Genomic DNA, 20,977 nt, shown 5'->3' with positions numbered 1-20,977 from the left:
TGTCATAAAGGCTTAGTCATGTCTCTTGACCAAGCAATGAGCTGGTGCCCTGACACTTCCCAACTCAAGGGGGAAGAGACATCTCCCTCCCTTTGCCCCCATCTCTTCCCAACTCAAGAGGGAAGAGACGTCTCTTTCTCCTTACATTACATCACTCTATTGTGTAGCATAGATAGGGAATGTGACCATAGGGTTTCTCTATGTAACTCCACAGCTAATGAGTGGTATGAGACAATGTAAGGACAGGTGTGAAAAATAAAGAGTTTCACCAACAGCAGTAGGTCATCTTAAGCAGTGTAAAGACAGGAATGGGTTACATGTATCCCTCGCCACTATGCAGTCATAGTTCCATTGACAGCAGGTGTAACATTTCCTGTTGTTGTTGTGGAGTTCACCCCAGGGTTTCCCACCCAGCTGATAGAAAGCTGTCCACCCCCTATCTGGATATTGAAATGCTCAAAGAAGTATTTCCCCCCTACAATGGTCAGTATATGCATGTGATGTGTGTGAGAATGAGCTTACCAGAGTACATTGCCCAGCAAATGAGAGAGAAGAGCACAATTGCTACCAACCCTCTGCACACATGGAAAAACACCCTCTTCTTCAACATTTTCTTTGTCTGATCAAATGCTCCAGTGAAGAACCAAAGGAATATGCTGGTATCCTGCATGAACCAGATCCCCAGAGTGTCACCAATGCTCAAGAATGCTGAGCACATTTCAAGGCATATTTTCGTCAGGCTATGCCCACACTTGTAGCTATGCTTCTGATGCATCCTCTGGTAGATCTTATTGCAATCCATACAAGCTTTGCACCTGCGCATTCCTCCATGTCCAGCCCTAACACCAGTCGACATACCCCCACCTCCAGCATTGGCATGCTCTTCTTCATTCATCTCAGTCTCATCTGTCAGATGAGCAGTCTGAGATGCGCATACAGCTGCCATTTCCCCGTTGATGGACGTCTCATTCACAATGGTCCTCTCTGTTGCAAGGGTGATGGTGGCCTGGAGACCAGCAACCAAGTTGTTGGTGACACTTGTGCCAGCATGGTATGCATCAGGTCTGGAGCTTTCATTGGAGACAACAGGTGTCATGACAGTCCCCCCAATGATTGTTGCTCCAGCATTGCTGGCAACTCTAGGATCAACCTGTGCAACATGAGTTACCAGCATCCAGAGCACAGTTCAGAGTACTCACCTGGTGCATGTGCATGACACCAAGTCTGATTCCCACCCTTTCCTCTTCCTCTTCCTCTCTGTCATCCTCCACGTCTTCATACTCTGAGTTGGATTCACTATCTTCGAGCACAGGCCTTGAAGAGGAGCCTGCTTCAAGATCTAGTGCTTGCTGGGCCCATTGGTGCCATCCTTTGATGATCCCCTTCAGATGCTCCTGCCATCTATGGCCAGTCCGGCCACAAATGGCAGTCAACTTCTTCCTGGTCCTAAATATGATTACTAGAATGGTTGTAGAAAAGCAGAGTTTGGTGAGCAAGTTGGTGGTTTGGTTTGAGGACATGGTGGATGGGAGCAAAGCAATGCAGTGGCAATTTGGACACTACAGTCAGAAGTCTCTGCCCACATGCAGAACACGAGTCTTCCCTCCATTGACCTTGTTTTGCTTGTGGTCTTTTGTTTGCTCAAGTGCCAGGTTCATTTCTCCATTAATTACAATACTCACATGAAATATAACACTTCCATTATACTATGTTGTCCCCCCTTTGGCCTAGCATGGGACAAGGCTCCTTAACATACTCCTCTTCCCTTCTTGAGTTGGGAAGAGGCAAGGTTGCTGCATCTCCCTCCTCTTCTCATCTTGAGTTGGGAAGAGACAAGGTGGTGGTACCTCCTCCTTTTCCCTTCTTAGGTTGGGGAGAGATGACATGGCTGCACTCCCTTCTCTTCCCTCTTGAATCGGGAAGAGATGAGGTTGCTATCCTCCTCCTCATCCCTTCTCATTTGGGGGTGAACCCACATCACAGTTCCTTCTTACTCTTCCCTCTTGAGTTGGGAAGAGATGAGGTCACTGCACCTCCCTCCTCTTCCTTTCTTGAATTGGGAAGAGATGAGGTCATTGCACCTCCCTCCGTATCCTTTCTCAAGGGGCAATGTGACTGACAATGTGTCTTCTTTCCAGTTCAATTCAGCAGACTAGATCAGTTGGACATTCTTCTTCTTCAGCTCCAGCATTGATTTGTTATACATTTGTCTTGGATAACTTCATTGAACAATTAGTCAAGTGCTGCTCAACCATTGATATCATTGATGCAAAGTATAATAGGGTCTATAGTAACACATAAACATGTGGGTTTCATGATGGTCACACATGGTACACTGTCCTGCAGATGTGGCGAGTCAGGAGTTCAGATTCATTTCCCTCCTTATACTGAACCACCATCACCTGTGTTATCCTTCTCAGACCAACTTAACACTCTGCCTTCCTGACATCATAGTCTATTGAGCTGTAGGTGCCTACCCTTCCCTATCTCTCCTAAGTGACTCGCCTAATCTCATGTTGTAGCCATACTGAGGTGAGCATGAGTTTGGATGTTGCAAAGTCACACCTGGCTGACTCTGCTTGTAGTCAGACAGCAAACATTGCCAGAGCAGGTTTTCCTGTTATACATAAGATGTCCCATCACCCCACCAAGACCAAGCACTATCTTGATAGTGTCTCTCCTGAGATGGTTAGTAACTTCTTTTATATCTGCATTGCCACTGCATCCCTCAATGACCCATCATGCCAGTCTCACAGTGTCCACTCTGACAATGGACACCTTGTCTCTTCCCAACTCAAGAATGCCAACAGTGGCCTTGTCTCTTCCCAACTCAAGATCAACAATACTCATTCAGTTTGGTTCAAGTACAAGCCAATGAGGCCACTGCCTGTGGTGTGGTGTTCAAGCATATGTGTCTAAGCTTGTGACACATTCCCAGTCTCAAATGCATCAATCAATGGTGAGAAGGATGCGTCCACCTTGTAGGATTGAAGCACTCTTCGATCCTCCACTGCCCCCAGTACACGACCACTTCAAACACACTGAAGAGCAGTTGGGAAGCCCAGGGCACTCCAATGACTTTGATGGAATGGTATTTGAAACTGGCGGAGCGCTTTTACCCACCAAAAAGGATGTGGAGGACCAAACTATGCTACAAGTCCAATATGTGGGTTTGCACCCTCAAGCTGGCATAGGGCGTCCTGACATGAGCCATGGTGAGTGGGTCAATGTGCAAACCAATGCAGCTCACCTTACCAGGCAAAGATTGTACACCCCATGGTTCATGGTCAGTTGCAGAGAGGATGAACTGGCTTTTTGGCTTGGAGGATGAGACAGATTTCTTTCCCTTCCCAGACTGAGGTGTAAGCATGGCACAGGAGATAATGCCAGGTCTGACTGCCTTCAGATGATACTCAGCTAGGTCCTCACCCATGCCGCTCATATGTGCTTCTCGCAGTGCAAAGAAGAAATGATTTATTGGTATGCAACTGCACTTGGTGCTGCGTGCATACCAAATGTCCCTGCCTGCATGTCATTTGATGTTGGGTCGCTCAATGAGTTAGGTGACCCAGTTTGTCTATTTGAGTCAGTGCTGGGGAGCGTGTTCTATCTTCTCAATCTATGCACGATGTTGAGCTGGGTAAGCCATTGCACTTCTCCAACTATAATGTTATAGTGCCCATCTTACCTTGTGATCTGCAGGAACTCTCTCACCCTGTCAAATTGACCAGCCTGCAGTTCTATCTGGTTGTTGATTCCCCCTCAGTCCATGAGTTCTGGGAAGCAGATTACTGGGGACTTGATGCCCCAGATTATCTGTTGACACCCATGCTGCTCCATGGGGGTCATAGCTGGTTTGTCGGCAAACTAGTACAATGTGAGGATGGCAGCTACTTTATTCCCCTCTGCTGGGTTCAGGTTGGTAGCAGCACTGGACCAATGGCTGCTGAAGGTTGGGTAGTGAATGCAGATAAGGTAGGCACCTGTAACACATCCTGCTCAATTGCTCACACAGTTGTTCAGGGAATCTTGCACATACAAATGCACGTGTGTGCATGCATGTACATGTGATGGTTTGATTGCACATTTTTGGATCTTCAGCCAGAGTTGGAGAATGGCTCTTTGAAGTTTGCCGGTGCATAAACAACCAAGGGATCAGTCTAGATACTAACCACATCTCAGTTGGGTGTCAGCTCCCCAACATGCCCAATCAGTGGAGGCAGCTCAGTCAAGGAAGATGTGTGCTGTTGATACCTCTGATGCTGTGGGCAGATGACATGTCAAACATCTTGAAGAAATTCAACAAACACCATATCATGTGCACCTCGAATCTCTGTTGACCACAGCAGCAGCTGTAAGAGGAACACAACATCATGTTCCTTGGTGCCACCAAAACCACCCTTCCAGTAGAGTTAGTCAGTGGTTTCATGGCAATGATTGAGTGAGTGGGCATGCCATTGGGAAGGTGAGGTGTGACTAGCCTCATCTCTTCCCAACTCAAGGATTGGGAAGGAGGGGTGTGACAGCAGTCTTGTCTCTTCCCAGAACTCAAGGACAAAACTCACTAACCATTGGCCCCAGTGAACTCGCAGCTGAAGGTGGGGTGGTGTTTGACCCTGCCTCCAGAGAAGAAGTCATGTTCCTCATGTGGCCAGCTATATTTGCAGGTGACAATCCCCTGCAATCCGAGCTATGCTCACATCGCAGACCAGGGGCCAATGCCCTATGTTGACTGTGTCAGGTGCATGCCACACAGGCAGAGAGGTGCACTGAGGAGGGATTTGCCCAGTTGTTTGAGGTAGGCTGCCTCAAACAACTCTATTTGGACCTTGTCCTCACTCTTCACCAGGTGGGGCAACCGTGTGACCCCCAGATCATGCTTCAGCACATCCATACCATGAAGGAGTTATCAGTAACACTGGGTCACCTCTCGAAGCTCAATAACCTTTGATCACACATGGGTGTGATGGACAAGCTTGCCAAACCAGTGTTCATGGCATTACAGGAGGCAGCAAGGAAACAGGGTTGCACAGCACTGGCTAAATGTGGTCTTGCTGAGAAGATGCAAACACTATTTGATATGATGAGAGGACCAGAAGCACACAACTGCTTGCTAGGACAAGCCGGTCAGTATGTTCTATCCTACCCATGCACATAGATAAAGATAGATGTCAACCCGCACCTGCAGATGCTGGTGGAGCTGCTTCATATGATTGAGCTAGGCATGGTGAAGTATGCTTGGGCCCACACATGTGACTGCTTAGCGCCAAATGCCAAGAGGAAAGATGACCATATCCCACATTGACCAATCAAAGGTACTCCCATGAGTATCATGCTCCAGCAGCTGCAGGTGATGAACACAGAAGGCTGGGGGACATTGGAATTTGAACCCAAGTATATTTGCCAATATTGAGGAGCCCTCAATGGCAAACACTTTTGCACACTGGTTCACACCATGCCTTTTGTCCTGTGAGACCTCGTATCCACAGACAATTTAGAGCTATGGGTATTGTTAGGACTTATGTGCACCAAAGTATACAATCACAAGATTGAGGACAAGAGGAAGCATAAGGTATGATGCCTAGTCTTTGATTCTCTACATTTATACCAATTGACAAACATATGAAGGCCGAGCTGGGTGAAACTATCCATGCACTGCTCTATGCATTTGCAAGAGCAGATCCCAAGCACATGTGCAGCAAGGCAAAGCCGCACCTGCTTCTGCACTTGCCAGAGCATGTTTGACTGTATGGGCCAGCAGCACTGTTTGCAACTCAGCAATTTGAGAGGTAAAACTCAATTTTCCATGACAGCTCAATGCTCAGCAACCACCATTTGCCAAGCCATCATATTGGCATGCAATTCACCCATTTGGAGTGGGTGAGGCATATTATTACCAGAAGATGGTTCAAGGACAGGGAGGGTGATCAGTGGAGACAGGCCTTGCCCAAAGTCCTCAAAGAAATCAACAGTGCACCTCACTGGATGCACACCTTGGGATTGACATCTGCTGGGGACCAGCATGTCAAAGGTAACCTCATTAACCCACAATGAAACTTCACTAACTTAAATCATTCAGGCACCATTTGTGACAATACAGATACTGGGTCAGTGTGCTGGGCAGCAACATCATCAAGAAGAGTCCATTGGACATTGTTCAGTGATGTGCATCTCCTGAGAAAAGGTAAGTCAATAGTGGCAAAAAATGGAGATCAGGTATCTCTGAAAAGCTTTGTGATTTATGAAGGCAAGGACTCAGAGGTGAGTGCAAGTATGCCAAGGGCATGATCTTGTGCTGACCATGCATACAGAGACATATCAGTCAATTGGTGGAAATCCTAACTGACGAGTCTGAGAGAGGGGAAGCACACACATGGATGCTGGTGGATTGCTACACTGTTCTGGGAGCCCATCCACTTCTGAGCTGCTCTGAATTGGTTAAGGCAAAATCACTTGAGTTGATGAACAAGTCGGTGAGTGTGACTTGCCCTGCCTGTGAACCAGAATGGCTAAGTCAGAGATCAGGCAGCAATGGCATGCACCAATGTTCAACATGACTGCAGTCTGGGGGGTGGATGTGCCCAGCATGAGATCATGCACGTGATACAGGAAGGAATATCCACATGAAGAATGAAGTTGCATGTTGTCCACCACAAGGACAACACTTGGGTACTGAACATCTACAGCATTCATAACCACACCCTTATCATGTCCCTGATCCCATACAAAGTGCAAACAGCAATATTCAAAGTGGACCCAGTGCAAATTAGAAAACGAATATTGGCAAAGATGCCAGGTATCAAGAAGGGCAGCCAAGTTGCTGAGAGAGGGAAGTCATCTAAAACCCAAGATGACAGAGGTGGGGAGGGTGATGGAGAGTGGGGCAGCTCAGACAAGGAATAGGCGGACACTGGAGTTGATGTATGTGCAAGCATACTAACACTGCTAATTGAACAAAATTGACTTTGAGTTGGGAAGAGGCAAGGTTGGCAGCTCACCATCCCAAGAGTTGAGTGGGGAAGAGATGAGGTTGCAGGAGCAGCTTGCCTTCCCAACCTGTGAGCAGAGAAGAGATGGGGCTGCGGCATTGTCAGCTTGAGGTGCATGGATGGACTTCCATGGCTGGGTTAAAGAGGGCACTTAAACAGACATCAACAATGTGGTGCTGTCCAAATACTTTGCATCTGGAAAAAATAAGTTTTGACCTCTCAGATGTAACCCACCTTCCTATATCATTTTATCCTTGTAAACTGTGCTGATTATTTACAGAAGGACGAGTATAACACAGTGCTGATATGCAGTCGCACAGGGTCTGCTCCAAAAATTGGGTCAAGAAGTGAACAAGGTTATGCAGATTTGATGCATGTGACGTTTGTTTCTTGCCAAAGATAGTGGAAATTGCTGACTTTATGGGTGTGTGACAAATATGTCTACCCTATGTCTAAGCTATAGAGCCAAGGCAGGAGGGGGCCAAGGTAGCAGGGCAGAACAAGGCACACAGGGCAACAGGAATGGGGCACGCTTGGGAATGTCAGGTAGATCAACGACCCCATTGCAGGGGGCAATGCAGGCCAGCAGAACAAACAGTGACAAACAGGATTGGCCATCCCCTGAGAGAAGAAGCAACAGTGGGAGAAGCAATGATGAGGATGGGACAGACATAGAGAGGGATGTCAGTTCTGGTACTCAAAGATGGAATTGTAAATGCCACAAGCAGATGACAACATCCAAGGAATCTGAGAACAATCAGTTAAAGGTCTTTTCTATCCAGAGAACTGCACAGCTGACAAGTAAGAACAGACAATCCACTGGCATCCAGAGTTGATGGCAGAAAAGCCTCAGTGTGGTGAGAGCGGTTTCTCCAAGGGGGGGCACAATTGGGAAGCCTACTGCACCAGCTGAATCGAAGAGGGGCCCTGATGAATAGCAAGAACTATGCTGATGTCACTCAAAGGATGGCAAAAAAGCTGAACCTGTCTTTGAATGTGGAAGTTCAACTTCTGGACTTTGCAAAAGAAGTAAGCAGCATTTTTGGAGGGGTATTAGATGGTGGATGCTTGAGGGACATTGGGTGTAGCCTGGTGGTGATTTGGGAAGAGATGATGCTGCCATGGTGGCATATCTTCCCATCGCTTGAGTTGGGAAGAGACAAGGCTGCAGTCACACCTTGCCTTCCCATTGCCTGAGTTGGGAAGAGAAGATGTTGCTGCCCCCCACCCTTGACATTCATTCTGACACTGGCATATGAACAGGGCAATGAACAGGTTCGGCAAATCATTATGGTAGCCCACAATATGAGAATGGAAGGGTTGCTGGAAGAGCTGTGAGAAGAGGTGTTTGCTCATTGGAAACTGAGTAAAGCAGCTGCTGTGTGGTGTCCTTATTCCCTTGTTACCAGAGACTGATGGTACCACCAGGAGGAACTCTCACACAAAGTATACACATGGCTGTTCAATCCTGGAGTGGCCAATTATGCCCATGGTTCTTTGGTGGCATTGCTGATGAGTACTGTATATGGCAATTGTCATTAGATGCACACTAACTACAGGAGTGCTAGGACCATGTAGAGAAACATTGCCAGCGCCTGCTCATGCCCAAATGCATCTTCAGCATGCATGCCCATGTGAAAGCTCTACAAAACAAATTAGGGAGCATGTTCTTGGACAGAAAGAAATGGGCAAAAATGAAGGTAAGTGGAAGGGATCAGTGGATTGAAATATGTGCTAATAAAGGATGCTCATGTCCTATCTAGCTAGAAGAGACGCTCAACAAGAGTCTTCCTGCAGCATGTCAGGCTCTGTTCCTTCCTGACATGGACTTTGTCTTTAGTACTGAGCATTACATGTGTCTGGCATTATTGGTAAGTGCATGTGCCAGTAGAAAGATAGGAGAAGATGGCTGAAGTGATCTGAGTGACAAATCCTACACTTTCATCAGGAACATGCCAGGCAGACACTTGATGACCCAGACAGACCAGGGATGCCAGCAGAGGTGGTTGACAAGCGCTTTTGGTACTGGGTTGATCAGTGCCTGCAAAACACTGAGGATCAATTGAAAACAAAATCAGCCATTTCCAAGCAAGTAGAGATGTGTTGAAATGGTGCAGCATAACTGACCATACTTGTAGGGAGCTGAGAAGAATTTACAAGGAAGATTGTGTGGATCATCCTGCAGACAACATGGTCCAGACCAACACGGAAGGCACACAGAAGCAAGTCTGGCAGCTGGATACAGAGATGATCATGGGGCTATGGTGAGAAGGGGCAGTGAGGTGTTGAGTTGGGAACAGATGAGGCCAGGGTGAGGGGGATGAAGATGTTGCATCTTGCCAATGCTGCTCATGGGAACAACACAATGGTTCCTTCAATGAATCACAGCATTCCTTGTTGATACAGCAATTTATTGATTATTTGATTATGGACAAGGGTGGCTATTAGTAAAATAATATAATGCTATATATGCAAATTATTTAATGACCAGGTCAACAGGGCTTCGATAGGACCTGGAGGATTGCGGGGGGGTTCTGGGATGCGCCTGGATCCTTGTGCTATTCTGGGGGAAGCCGTGGGTGCATGCAGGGGAATACCGGTTGGGAGGCCGGCGTCGTTACGCGCGGGAAATCGGCCGACATGCGGCCGAAGCCGGGGTGGCCTTGTAAGGTTCTTCAGTCTGGGAGGTCGTCGGCGTTTGCCCGAATTCAGACCCTTGCCGGCCGATGAGAAGGAAGACTTGCCGACGCTTCCCCTTCCCCGGTTACCCGATAGATCAGATCCGCTCCTTCCCACCGGTGCAGGTCGCGCGACTCTCTCCCACTTTCATACCCGCCAGCTGACGAGTCCCGTTTGACGCGATGTGACTTCAATAGAAATGCACAATATGGTGGGAAATGGGCGGGAAAGGTCGTGCCGGGGTGCACCGGTCCGTCTCTCGCGGAAGGGTGTATTAGCGGTGCGTCATCGCCAACGGATAATCACCAGCACAGAAGGGAAGGATAGGGGGCGTGTGCAATAAATACTACCACTAATAGAAGCAGAAATAAATGATTCGCAATTCCCATGAGACACTCCTTTTGACCCGAGGTATTTGCTGTGAAAACGAACTTCGTTGCACGTCTGGAGAGGATCGGCGGTTGCCTCCCAGCAGGGGAGAAGTGTTATGTAAGCGTGACAGTGTTTCCCTTCTCTTGGGAACGGTGCGCTTTGCGGGGGATTCACACTGACTTGTAACAGCACTTTCAAACATATAAACACGAGCGCATACATCTACTCCTCCTCCTCTCTCTTCTCCCCCTCCGTTTCACCACATCCACACAGCATACATCTCTCTTTCTTACCATCACCTCCATGCTCGACATCTGTTCATCGCCTCGACTACGACGATCCGTCCTCAGGTCATCCCTAGTCGACATCACCAACACCCTCTCATCCCCTCGCCCACCTGTACTCCCATCACGCCCAACACTCCCTTCTCTACCACTCAAATTCCTCCGCCGACGCATCTGCGCAATCTCCAAGCTTCCCCCCGAGCTCTTGCTACACGTCTGCGCCCTAGGCACCCTCGAACATTTCTCATTCCCCATCCTCTTCTCCCATGTCTGCCACCTCTGGCGCACGCTAGCACTCTCCACACCCCAACTGTGGACAACCATCGTCCTCTCAAAATCGTACGATGACCTCCTTCCCCCATCGTACATCCACAGCATACTCGAGCGTGGTCGAGCAGGACCATTGGACCTGCGGCTAGACGTAGGGGTGTACAGAAAGGGCGCAGTCGCGGACGAAGCGGGTGCGGTCTGGCGAGCAGGGATCATACTGGATACTGTCGAGCCCTGTGCAACACGATGGCGAAGCCTGGAGCTCTCACTTCCGAGCGCGTTCGACCTGGAAGACTTCCTCCTCCGAACACTACCCCGCGCACAATCGCTGGAGAAACTCGTCCTCCACCGAGCGGATCACAACCGCCTGCGTTCCCCGAATCCTCAACAACCACTCCAAGCGCTCTATCTCCCCAGACTGCGGTACTTCCAGATCGACGGCTTTCCTCTCCCGGGCGGCGTGCAGCGCTCCACACTCATAGCGCTACGGGAACTGCACGTCCTCTCCATCCCGGTAGACTTCCAGCCAACAGCGACAGAGTGGCTCGACCTCCTGCGGGGGATGACGCAGCTCCGCCTCCTAGCGCTGGTAGGAGCTATCAGGCGCACAGCAAGCTGCGACCTTGCACCAACTGAAGTGGTGCCCCTGCCCCTCCTGAGCAAACTGGATATCTCCCACACACCGATTACGCCCGCGCTGTACTTCCTCTCCCACCTCCAAGCCCCAGCACTCCAATCCCTAGTAGCCGGTTCGCCCCCTGCAGGAGCGTACGAGTCCCTCCAACCTCTCTGCTCGCTCCTTACACCGTGGCTCTACCCCCGGCTACGAAGACTGCGGCTCGGGTACGGCAGGCTAACACAAAGCGAGATGAGGGTGTTGGAGGAGAGGGATGGGCTGAGAGTATTCGGGCCTGTGGGGTTGGCGGGTGTTGGAGGGCTGGAGAGGGCAGGTGGGGAGAGGGAGAGGGAACGGAGGAGGGAGGGAGTTGAGGGTGCTAATAGGCGGTGGAGGGAGGGGCTGGAAGGGGGTTGGGAGGGAGCTACGTGAGCAAGGGGTGGTGGATGAACTGGTTTGGTTGGTGGATGGGACGAATTGTGGGAGGGGGAGGTTGATTGTCTGAGTTGATGAGAATTGGAGTGCAGAGAGGAAAGGAGGGGAGGGGGAAGGGGGGGGGGGCGAGCAAGGAGAACAAGGACTCTGCTCGTCATACGTCACGTCGCATTCACACGCACATCTTGTAGCATTACACCACCCACTGACACTTGCACGCTGGCACTGCACACTGCACACATGGCATACCTATATCCATATTTCTCATTAACATTAACATTAACTAACTCACAGGAACTAGGTAGTAGTAACAGAGCTGAGGCGTGGACAACTCATTTTTTGGGCTTGTGTTGAAATGCCCATGTCTCTTGCTTGGTCTGGTATTTCCAAGAAACTAGGAGCTTGAGTCGCGAGTGCAAGAACAGCGAAACCGGCTGGTTGAGCACGCGGCCTGCCAGTAAACCAAGTCAAGATTGTTTGATAAGGCTCTACAGTACTGATGTTGTAATCCGTTCTTGACATGACAAAGTGCAGACGCGTGACGTGGACCTTAGAAGCAAGGTCAAACGCATTCTGAGGCACTTTGCGGTAATCAATGACTATTAGGTTAAGCCCGACATCAGTGTCGGCCCCGACCACGGCGAGATAAGGGCAGTCGCGCCCTCCAGGACACCCGTCCCGATCTTTTTCATTACGTGCTTGAACTCCCCGCGGGCTTGTAGCGCGCCCTCAGCTGGGTCGACTGATATCGGTACTAGAGCTGCGAAGACGGTCAGAGCGGCGATGGCAAGAACGTATATATGGATAATGGAGGGCATTATTGTGATCGGGTTGTGCTTGAAAGACTCGGAGTCGCGTGGAAAGCGGGGTGTTGGTATATTGAGACTATGCAAGGAAGATGAAAGGTACATAGCGGTTATGTAAAGGCAAACGTACTGGCCAGCACCCAATAGAAGGTTGATAGGAAAGAAATGAGGAGTGACTGGGAGGGGATACCATTTTCGTAATGTCGTGCGCATAAAAAAGCACTGACCGTCCAGCGTCCAGGTGAGTACGGCACGGCCGTTCGTTGAGACAAGAGGAGCTGTATACCCTGCCTGAAGACCTCGTCGGGTTTCAGGTACTGGGAGGTAGGCAGTGCACAAATGTGTGACATTGTACCGCCAACCATCATTCGCATTCATCCAAGTGGAGACGCCATTTTGGTGGAGTCTGCAGTGCTCACGATAAGGAAATTCAGCCCAGCAGTCAGATTCACAAATCATTCAAATATCAGTCATCAGAAGCTTACTCAAGCAAAGCGATGCCTCGCATGTGTTACACAATTCAACAGTAGTAAATTGGACAGGGCCAAGCGAGCTCACGGTGTCTGAAGCGGTGGAGTGGGACCTGGGTGGAAAGAAGGGAGAGTCGGAGGTCGGCGATGACGATACATATATGAGGCATCATTGCGGGCGGACGGTAGTGGTGGTAGAGGAGCGAGTGAGAAGACACGTCCGTGAGAGAGGAGAGAAGGAGAGAAGGGTGAGCAGTGATTGGTCCGGTGTAACACGTGTCCACATCACTAATATATCTACGCACGTGACTCGTTAACTTTGGACCTGCACGACTCGGTCATGACTTCACCTCACCGTTCAAGGATCAGGCTGATCGGAAGGAAACAGGCCTGCAGCTGTAAACCAGGTCAAAATTGTTTGATAAGGCTCTACAGTACTGATGTTCTAATCCGTTCTTGACATGACAAAGTACAGACGCGTGATGCGCACCTTAGAAACAAGGTCAAATACATTCTGAAACACTTTGCGGTAATCAATGACTCTTAGGTGCAGACATAAGAGTTTATAAGGTCGACAACAGTGGGGGCTGTCCGCCCGACGTCATGGCCAAGAAGTCCAATCCCTTGCTTACGACCTTTTCGAAGAATCCCTTGACGTTGCGGGCTTGCAGCGCGCCCTCAGCTGGGTCGACTGATATCGGCACTGGAGCTGCGAAGACGACTAGAGCGGCGATGGCAAGAACGTATATATGGATAATGGAGGGCATTATTGTGATCGGGTTGTGCTTGAAAGTTTCGGAGTGGCGTGGAAAGCGGGGTTGTGGTATATTGAGACTGTGCGAGGAAGATGAAAGGTGCATAGCGGTTATGGAAAGGCAAACGTACTGGCCAGCACCCAATAGAAGGTTGATAGGAAAGATATGAGGAGTGACTGGGAGGCAATGTCATCTACCGAATGTCTTGCGAACAGGAAAGCACTGACCGTCCAGCGCACAGGAAGGGAAAGCAGTAAAGCGCCGTTCGTTGCGACAAGACGAGCTTTATACCCCTGGCTGAAAGCCTCGTCGATCGGGCATCCAATAGGGAGGTATGAAGTGCCATTTGCATTAATATTATATTCGTTCAATCGGAGGCAGTGGCACAGAGCCTTGTGATATCATTCAATAGTATCAGTAAGCCTTGCTCCTGCCGAGCCGAAGTTAGAACTCTGACCCTCTCCTGGACCTCCCTAAGGGGGGGGACCCCTCACGAGAAACACTTTCGGCCCCGTAAAAACCATACAGACCCTTTCCTGCAGGTTCTCAGGCTCGGGCAGAAGCACAAGGGACCCTTCCTGCACGTCATCATCATAGATTTCAGGAATCTTAAATTGCTTCCATTTTAGGTACAATATCAAGGTATTGTATGAGATGGTCGTAATCGACCGCGACAGTCACGTGCGGGATTTCATACATGAAACTTCAAGTGAACATGGCTGTCCTATTCTTCATTCGCCATCTCCTGTCAGGTACTGATACCCTGCATTCACCAACTGCTTGACAACCGTCACCTCCCCCTCGTCCCTTGGCGCATACACCAGAACCCTTCCCTCGGCATGTCCCACCCAGCTGCCTGCACCAGCAAGGGGGAACCGGACCGCCCAGCCTCTTTCCACAGCGAGCGCTGCATCCAAAGGCGCCAGTATTAGATGGAGGGAACCTTCGCCTCCATGGAGATGTACGAACTCGTAGGGTGTCGAGAACGCCTCCGGGGAGAAAGGGGCGAGGTCGGGATGTGTTGCTGGTGCGGATGGGGTTGTGGAGGGGAGGAAGAGCGCCAAAGCCTTCGGCTCGACTCGCGACAGACCTGCTCGAAGCTCGTGCTGCGCAGCGAATCCGAGCAAGAAAGAGCGGAGTTTCTGCCCGAGGTCAGCAGCGCCTAGGTCCTGGGAAAGAAGGCGCACTTTTTCAAGCGACGGATCAACAACTTGCGGAACCTGCCTATGGGGGATCCCCTGACGCACCAGCTCAGGCCTGGGCGCCCTCCTCTCTCCCAAACCGGACAGACATTTTCGCGTATACACTCCCTTTGACCGCAGGACAAATCGTTTTATACCGGCAGCAGAGGTGCCATCCATCCTCCAAACGAAGCGGTACAGCCTGATGATGCCTGACCAGATGTACAGGTGGACGGAGGAGGAGTACGTCCCTCGCATTTCCTGTGGTACTGGGTGTTTTGTCAGTGACTTCCGGATACAGGGCAGTAGAAGGGACCCACGCATGTAATAGTAGTCGTACAAGTCTATTGCAAGGAATGTGGTTGTGTACACGCCAAGCCCGGTGAGCAGGACGGTGCCCAGTGAGACCGGGGTATTCCATATCCTCTTGCTTTTCTCTATCAGGCTTTGCATGGTCGATCCACTCACCCGGGTTGGAGCTCCCACCCAACGGGGAATCAAACGGCTTGCCATATCCGGTAAGTGCGGGGATTGACGGTATTAGTAGATCTCCACGGTGATCTGGACGTGGACAGGGAGATTGGCGTGAGTCGTCGTTGGAGTAAGAGGATGTGGGGAATGGGACTGGAGAGGCTTGCCCCGATGAACATGGAGTTGCCAGCTTGCGCTTGCTAAACATAGTGCTCTCCAAATAAGGTAAAGAGAAGATGGATATCGTCAGACGTCATAGACAGCGAGTCACGTGCTTCTCATGAGCGCTTTCTTCACTTGCATAGGGTGGCTTTGGGTTTCCATCTTCCACGCTCATAAAGACATGGTATTCCGTTTATCACTCCCAACAATTTCGACTAGACAGTCTGACCCTTCCATCCATTCCCTTCCTATTCTTCCATCCGGGGTGCCGTTTGTGCCTCTTCCAAATACCGGCATTTGCAGATGCTGAGGGACGTAATCGCGAGGAAAGGTCCATGGGCTATTCGGTGCTGGTAATGGTGGCAAGTCCTCCCAGACCCTCGACCTCAACAGGCTCGTCGCATTCGCATTCCAAATGATTGCAGTTGGTAACAATCGCGTGTTCGAATGCCTCGATTCATAAATGCGACATCAGTAGCCTGCTGCCCCTTCAACCTCTGTCTCCACCTCTTCCAATCACCTAACGACTCACACCCCTCGCATCATCCACACAGTCCAACACCCTGCTCCTCCCCTTCCCACCTTCCCTCCCTATACACCCTCTGCCACATCTCGACCTCCAACGCAAAGGCCCTCGCCCGCCTCCGGGCCAGGTGGATACCTGCATAGCCTACGTCCTGTCCCTCCCTGTGCTCTGTTTGCCCTCCCTGCACCCCATCGGCTGGCATAGGTTGGACCGGCGCAGCGTGGCCCGCATCCTGAGCTGCTCCGGCCCCTGGCGCAACCGCCTCATCCATGCGCGCCTCTGGTCCTCCTCCCTCCCCCAGCAATTCTCCGAAAGGCCCCTCCCAAACCCCATCTTCTACATCCATACCCTCATGCGCCCATCTTCCCCATCCAAGGCGAGCGTTAGGGAAGGAAACTGCAGTCCACTTCGCTGCTGCTGTTAGCCTGGGGGAAGGCGGAGGGAGGCGGGACCAGGCGAGAAGAAGACGGCGGAGAGAGGGGAGAGGGTGCGGTGGGGGGAGCCAGGCGTTGGTACTGTTGGCGTCAGTGCTTGCGCCAATAGTGATACGGTTGTCGTGTGGTAGACGAGTGTCGATCGCTTCGGGGGCGTAGAACTCCACTTGAAGGACACGAAGTTCCCTACATCCTTGTGCCAGCAGCCCCAGATCTCCGAGGGCGATCCCTGGATTATGTTCGAGCGACAGGTAGTGGAACGAGTAGTCGAAAGTGACCAATCTCAGCTCTTGGAGGTGGGACAGGGATGCCAGCTCTTGCAGTAGGGAACGGGTGAGGCAGGGGAGGAAGCGCGGCGTGTGGGAAGTAAGGGTTAGGTCTAAGATCCTTAACTCTGGTAGGCGTGCGAGGGGGTGGAAGGTGTACGCTTCTTGTACCAGCTCTCCGTACAGCGGGATCGCCGGTTCTGGCGCACTCAGCAGTCCCCAGGGAAGTTCTCGCAGTCCTCGTCTCCCTTCTAGTAGCTTGAGGAGCGCATGATGCAAGGCCGGGTCGGTCCAGATCATGCGGAGGATAAGCTGCTCGAGAGGGGTGGTGGAGGAGAGCGAGGCGAGGAGCTGGAGAATGGGGAAGAGCGGGGTACTGTTGTGCGCTTCTATGCTTTTGAGAGAGGGGAAGGCATTTTCCTGTGGTCGAGGAGCTAATATACCGGGGAGAAGAGCGGATGCCGGTAGGGGCGAGGGAGGACCGTCCTGAGAGAGAGTCAGGAGCAACTCCTCGAGCCGCTCCATACGCCCCAAGGAGCGGATATGATCCAACGCCAGGGTGGTACCTTTTAAGTGAAATTTCCGCACGGAGCGGAGTTGGGGGAGGGCGTCAAGCATCCGGGGGCCTGGCCAGTGCGTTTCCTGTCGTTGAACGAAGAGCCCGAGTTCGCGTAATGCAGGAAGGAGAGCGAGGAGTGGTATAGTCGTGCTATCGGGCGGTGTATCCAATAGGAGGAGTCGGACGGTATGCGTCTCGGGACGTGCGAGTGCAAGGGCTATTGCAAGCTTTCCAGGGTGGGGAAGGCTGAATATCAGCGAGTTGAGGGCGGGGAAGGGGAGGAAAGCGAGCATTTGGAGAGAGGGGGTGGTGATGGCGTAGGGTTCGTGGAAGTAGTCGGGTTCGTCTGTGAGGGCAAACTCGAGTGTCACAACGTGAGAAAGATAGAAGATCGCTCGTGCTCGTTTGGCTCTGTCCCATGAGGGCTATAGGCTGTCCTGTCAGTGGGAGGTAGTGGGACTGAGAGGGATAAGCGCACCTCATTAGCTAGATCGATCGCTTCGCATATCCCTCTCGCCCTAGTAGCGCGTCTCCACAACACACTGATAGCGGGGATAAACCATGCTTTACATATACGAGTGCAAGCGGCGAGTGAACGCGTGGTGGTGTGGTCGAATATAAGATGGAGGATGTCGGCGATGAAGAGTGCACGGGGCGGCCTTGCGGGGGAGGAGATGGCCTGGGTATATCCTTGCATTTGTATCACTTTACTCGTTGCTTTGATAAATATATCATTGATCAAGAGTTTCTCGTGAGTATAGATAATTGAAAGCGCAATCCAGAGTATTATGCAAAGCAGTAAATGATACAATGGTGGTGGTAGCTGATGAGACGACAATTGAGCGCTCATACTCAATCCCCCTACTTGATCACGTGCATACCACATGGTTCACATTCACACAACGATAGTAAGTCAAGTTCGCAATGTTTTCTCTTCGAAGACTGCTGTAGGTGCTTTCTACGGCAGCTTTGATTGCAGAGTATGAATCCAATAAGAACTGGATGACACTTCTTGTGATGACTGACCGATGTTCCCCACCACCAAAAAAAGATTCATATGCCGCTTTTCATAGAGAAACATTGTGGCTGGTGTAGAAATTAGTAGATACCACAAGATTTCAGAAGAAATACATTCTCATACAAAAACAAAGAATAGTGAGCTTGTGCTTCTTCAGACACAACCACCCCTTCCTTATGTGGAAAGGGCTGTGATTGCTCAGGGCCGGTCTTTGAGGGGCAGTGCTGGAAAGCCTCCGAAAGGATCACGTGGTGGTCAGCAATCCCACGATGACCTGCCGCAGGGTTCAAAACCCATGAACTGCGGGTACTTTATGAGGGAACGTGGAACTTTCTCTATTAATCCACTGTAACCGTAATGGTCTTGTTGTTCAGGTCGACGTCGTCTGTTGTGGCACTGCCGACTGTTAACGACGAAGCGACGGGCCTCATCGCCGACGCCTCAATATCCCATCAAGGATTTCAGATGGGCTTGAAATCCACGACGACAACCAACTGTCTATCATCTCCAATTCCTGCGGAGGACTACGTATACTTGGGCACTCTTGCTCTGCCGCGGCTGCGCGGTTTGATTACTAGATGGAAATGACGATCCTCTGGAAACTGTTAAATAGCCCCTCCTGCGTCGGTTTTCTACTCCAACGACCGCCTGATCTCAGAACTTGATCATCTACATGCATTCTTCGACTACTACCATAATGACATCTACTCTGGCTTCCTTCTTGCGCACCCCCGGAGTGGAGGAGTTTCGCAAACTGGGGAACCGCCCCGTTCCGGTGGGGTATGCCCTCCTCGCTAGTCTTGGGATATACAGCGTCTTCTTTGTAGGACGTGATCTGTACAACTACTATCGCCTATGTACGCCCCGTCTCCCTCCCGACTTGCTGCAGCTGATCACCCATTCCCTGGTCTTGCCATCAGTGCCAGTGGATATGCGTGGCACTAGTTCGACCAGGCCGATTGTGTACCTCTTCGCAAGTCTGATCCGAACCTGGCGCTGGATTTGGGGCATGGACGGCACGTCCTCCGTCCCTATCCGCAAGTGGGTAGAGAGCAGTCGGGATAGGGAACCGATCTACGGACGGACATACCTCGACGAAGCAGCGCTACCGGTTCGGAGAGCGCCGCGTCCGATGCTACTTCACCAGGGAGTACCGCAGAGGCAAATACCCCAAATGCTGGACCATGAGCTCGAACAGGTGTGCGGTTTCTCCTGGACCTGCTCGGCCCTCCGTACAATAACACGACATATCTAATCTGTGGCATGCAGGAGCTCAAGACCATGTTCAAAGAATTTGGCATTTCTCATTCCCTCCGGATCGGGGAAAGCGTCATCGAGCCGAACGCTATTGCCCTCTTCCTCCCCTCCACGCCTCCTTCAAACAACGGGCGGTTACACCCCGAATTCGTCATCCCCATCACAGACCGCGCAAGTGCATACGAGTTCGCACACGTCCATGGCGGCGAAAGCTCTCTGCACCTGTTGTTGGCACCTTTGGATGCAGCACTGGCGATTGAACGAGGATGGGCGGTGAGGTTTTCCCTTGCCGGATGTGTGGGACCATGGGGTCATGCTCGCGGGCGTGTGCTGGCTTATGCACCGAGAGACGAGCAAGAGGTCAAAGTGATCATGAGCCTTGTCCAAGCCGGGTTCGACTACTTGACCGATGTGCCGAAGGAATGAAGCGCGACAAGCCGGCCCCGCGATGGATTGTGACGAGTACTTCGCCGCTATGTGTAATATTCCCTCCTCTGAATAGCTTATACTCTATAGCATTCCTATCTTGCATTATGTCCAATTTTATGGATTGACTGGCACGTCCTCCAAGAGACTTGGTCAACAGGTCTGATAACAGAAGAACAAGAAAGAAGTACAAGTCGTCTTAACGTATCATACAAAGGCGCCGTCCGGGAATAGAACCGCAAACAACACATCTACTCAGTATCAAACAAAACGATCTCTGCCCTCCCCTCGCCGACGTTCTCCAGGATCAGCTCGCGCTCAGGTAATCCAGCGATATAAGCTCCATCGCCCTCCCTCAGCTCGAGTTCCTTGCCTTCCCCGCTCAGCTTCACGCGTGCTCCGCTAGAGGATCCATCGTTATACCCGCTAGTCTGGACGACATGCACGTAAACCTTTCTCGTCTTGCCCTGCCCGTCGAGTGGAAGCCGATGCGCAAGGCTGTTTCCCTCAGAGAGAAGAGTAGCGTACATCGTCACCCCGCTCTGTACCGGGGCAGGCCCATCCCCTTCCCTCTTGTCCAGCACTCCCTCAGCCTCAACAGGGGCGACGACCTTCACCCACTTATCCGTCTTCTCCTCGTCTGAGAAGTGACGGGTGAAGTACTTTGGGACCAAGCGGGAGACACGGGGCTTGGCCCAGATCTGGAGGAAGTGAACTGGTGAAGCGCCAAAGGTCTTCTCGCTGTGTCGGATACCGGTACCAGCGGAAGTGAGCTGGACGTCGCCCCTCTTGAGTACTTCGACATTTCTCATCGAATCCCGACTACCATGTGTCAGTGTATAGTTCAGCACACGTATATGAGAGACTCACTGTTCCAGTTCGCCCGAGACGACATAACTGAAAATCTCGAACTCAGAATGCGGGTGCGTGCCGAACCCCGTTCCTGGCAGTACACGGTCCTCGTTCAGCACCCTGAGGGACCCGAATCCGCTGTGGGAAGG

The 20,977-nt window shown here is 51.2% G+C and overlaps 8 protein-coding genes across 8 annotated transcripts; 3 read left to right on the top strand and 5 right to left on the bottom strand.

Annotated features, from left to right (window-relative positions):
• Positions 1-332: 332 nt before the first annotated feature.
• On the bottom strand, positions 333-1,520 carry DACRYDRAFT_17875 (uncharacterized protein; the record flags this gene model as incomplete). Its single annotated transcript, XM_040771314.1, has 4 exons — positions 333-475; positions 523-708; positions 859-1,150; positions 1,200-1,520. The coding sequence occupies 4 exons, from the start codon at positions 1,518-1,520 to the stop codon at positions 333-335; spliced, it is 942 nt and encodes a 313-aa protein (XP_040625589.1).
• A 7,070-nt stretch (positions 1,521-8,590) lies between these two features.
• On the top strand, positions 8,591-9,719 carry DACRYDRAFT_17874 (uncharacterized protein; the record flags this gene model as incomplete). Its single annotated transcript, XM_040771313.1, has 5 exons — positions 8,591-8,689; positions 8,753-8,860; positions 8,938-9,081; positions 9,128-9,253; positions 9,489-9,719. The coding sequence occupies 5 exons, from the start codon at positions 8,591-8,593 to the stop codon at positions 9,717-9,719; spliced, it is 708 nt and encodes a 235-aa protein (XP_040625588.1).
• Positions 9,720-10,086: 367 nt separating this feature from the next.
• On the top strand, positions 10,087-11,730 carry DACRYDRAFT_24280 (uncharacterized protein). The gene is made up of 2 exons (XM_040773622.1): positions 10,087-10,157; positions 10,230-11,730. The coding sequence occupies exon 2, from the start codon at positions 10,344-10,346 to the stop codon at positions 11,640-11,642; it is 1,299 nt and encodes a 432-aa protein (XP_040625587.1). The 5' UTR covers positions 10,087-10,157; positions 10,230-10,343; the 3' UTR covers positions 11,643-11,730.
• A 379-nt stretch (positions 11,731-12,109) lies between these two features.
• Positions 12,110-13,128, bottom strand: DACRYDRAFT_24278 (uncharacterized protein). The gene is made up of 4 exons (XM_040773621.1): positions 13,010-13,128; positions 12,937-12,952; positions 12,582-12,857; positions 12,110-12,530 (listed from the first exon to the last, which is right to left on the bottom strand). The coding sequence occupies exons 1-4, from the start codon at positions 13,089-13,091 to the stop codon at positions 12,248-12,250; spliced, it is 657 nt and encodes a 218-aa protein (XP_040625586.1). The 5' UTR covers positions 13,092-13,128; the 3' UTR covers positions 12,110-12,247.
• A 1,291-nt stretch (positions 13,129-14,419) lies between these two features.
• On the bottom strand, positions 14,420-14,674 carry DACRYDRAFT_27365 (uncharacterized protein; the record flags this gene model as incomplete). The annotated part of the gene is made up of 1 exon (XM_040774294.1): positions 14,420-14,674. A coding segment is annotated over one exon (255 nt), but the record flags the coding sequence as incomplete, so codon positions are not given.
• A 1,358-nt stretch (positions 14,675-16,032) lies between these two features.
• Positions 16,033-17,972, bottom strand: DACRYDRAFT_110590 (uncharacterized protein; the record flags this gene model as incomplete). The annotated part of the gene is made up of 2 exons (XM_040769085.1): positions 16,033-17,700; positions 17,754-17,972. 2 exons carry the CDS (start codon positions 17,970-17,972, stop codon positions 16,033-16,035), a joined length of 1,887 nt encoding a protein of 628 aa, XP_040625584.1.
• A 925-nt stretch (positions 17,973-18,897) lies between these two features.
• On the top strand, positions 18,898-20,039 carry DACRYDRAFT_24277 (uncharacterized protein). Its single transcript, XM_040773620.1, has 3 exons — positions 18,898-19,150; positions 19,214-19,491; positions 19,563-20,039. The coding sequence occupies exons 1-3, from the start codon at positions 18,991-18,993 to the stop codon at positions 19,974-19,976; spliced, it is 852 nt and encodes a 283-aa protein (XP_040625583.1). The 5' UTR covers positions 18,898-18,990; the 3' UTR covers positions 19,977-20,039.
• Positions 20,040-20,227: 188 nt separating this feature from the next.
• On the bottom strand, positions 20,228-20,965 carry DACRYDRAFT_110588 (RmlC-like cupin; the record flags this gene model as incomplete). Its single annotated transcript, XM_040769084.1, has 2 exons — positions 20,228-20,798; positions 20,847-20,965. Coding segments are annotated over 2 exons (690 nt in total), but the record flags the coding sequence as incomplete, so codon positions are not given.
• Positions 20,966-20,977: the final 12 nt, after the last annotated feature.

This window comes from Dacryopinax primogenitus (genome assembly GCF_000292625.1).
Source record: "Dacryopinax primogenitus strain DJM-731 SS1 chromosome Unknown DACRYscaffold_18, whole genome shotgun sequence".
Lineage (NCBI taxonomy): Eukaryota > Fungi > Basidiomycota > Dacrymycetes > Dacrymycetales > Dacrymycetaceae > Dacryopinax > Dacryopinax primogenitus.
This window is presented reverse-complemented; position numbering and strand designations above follow the sequence as displayed.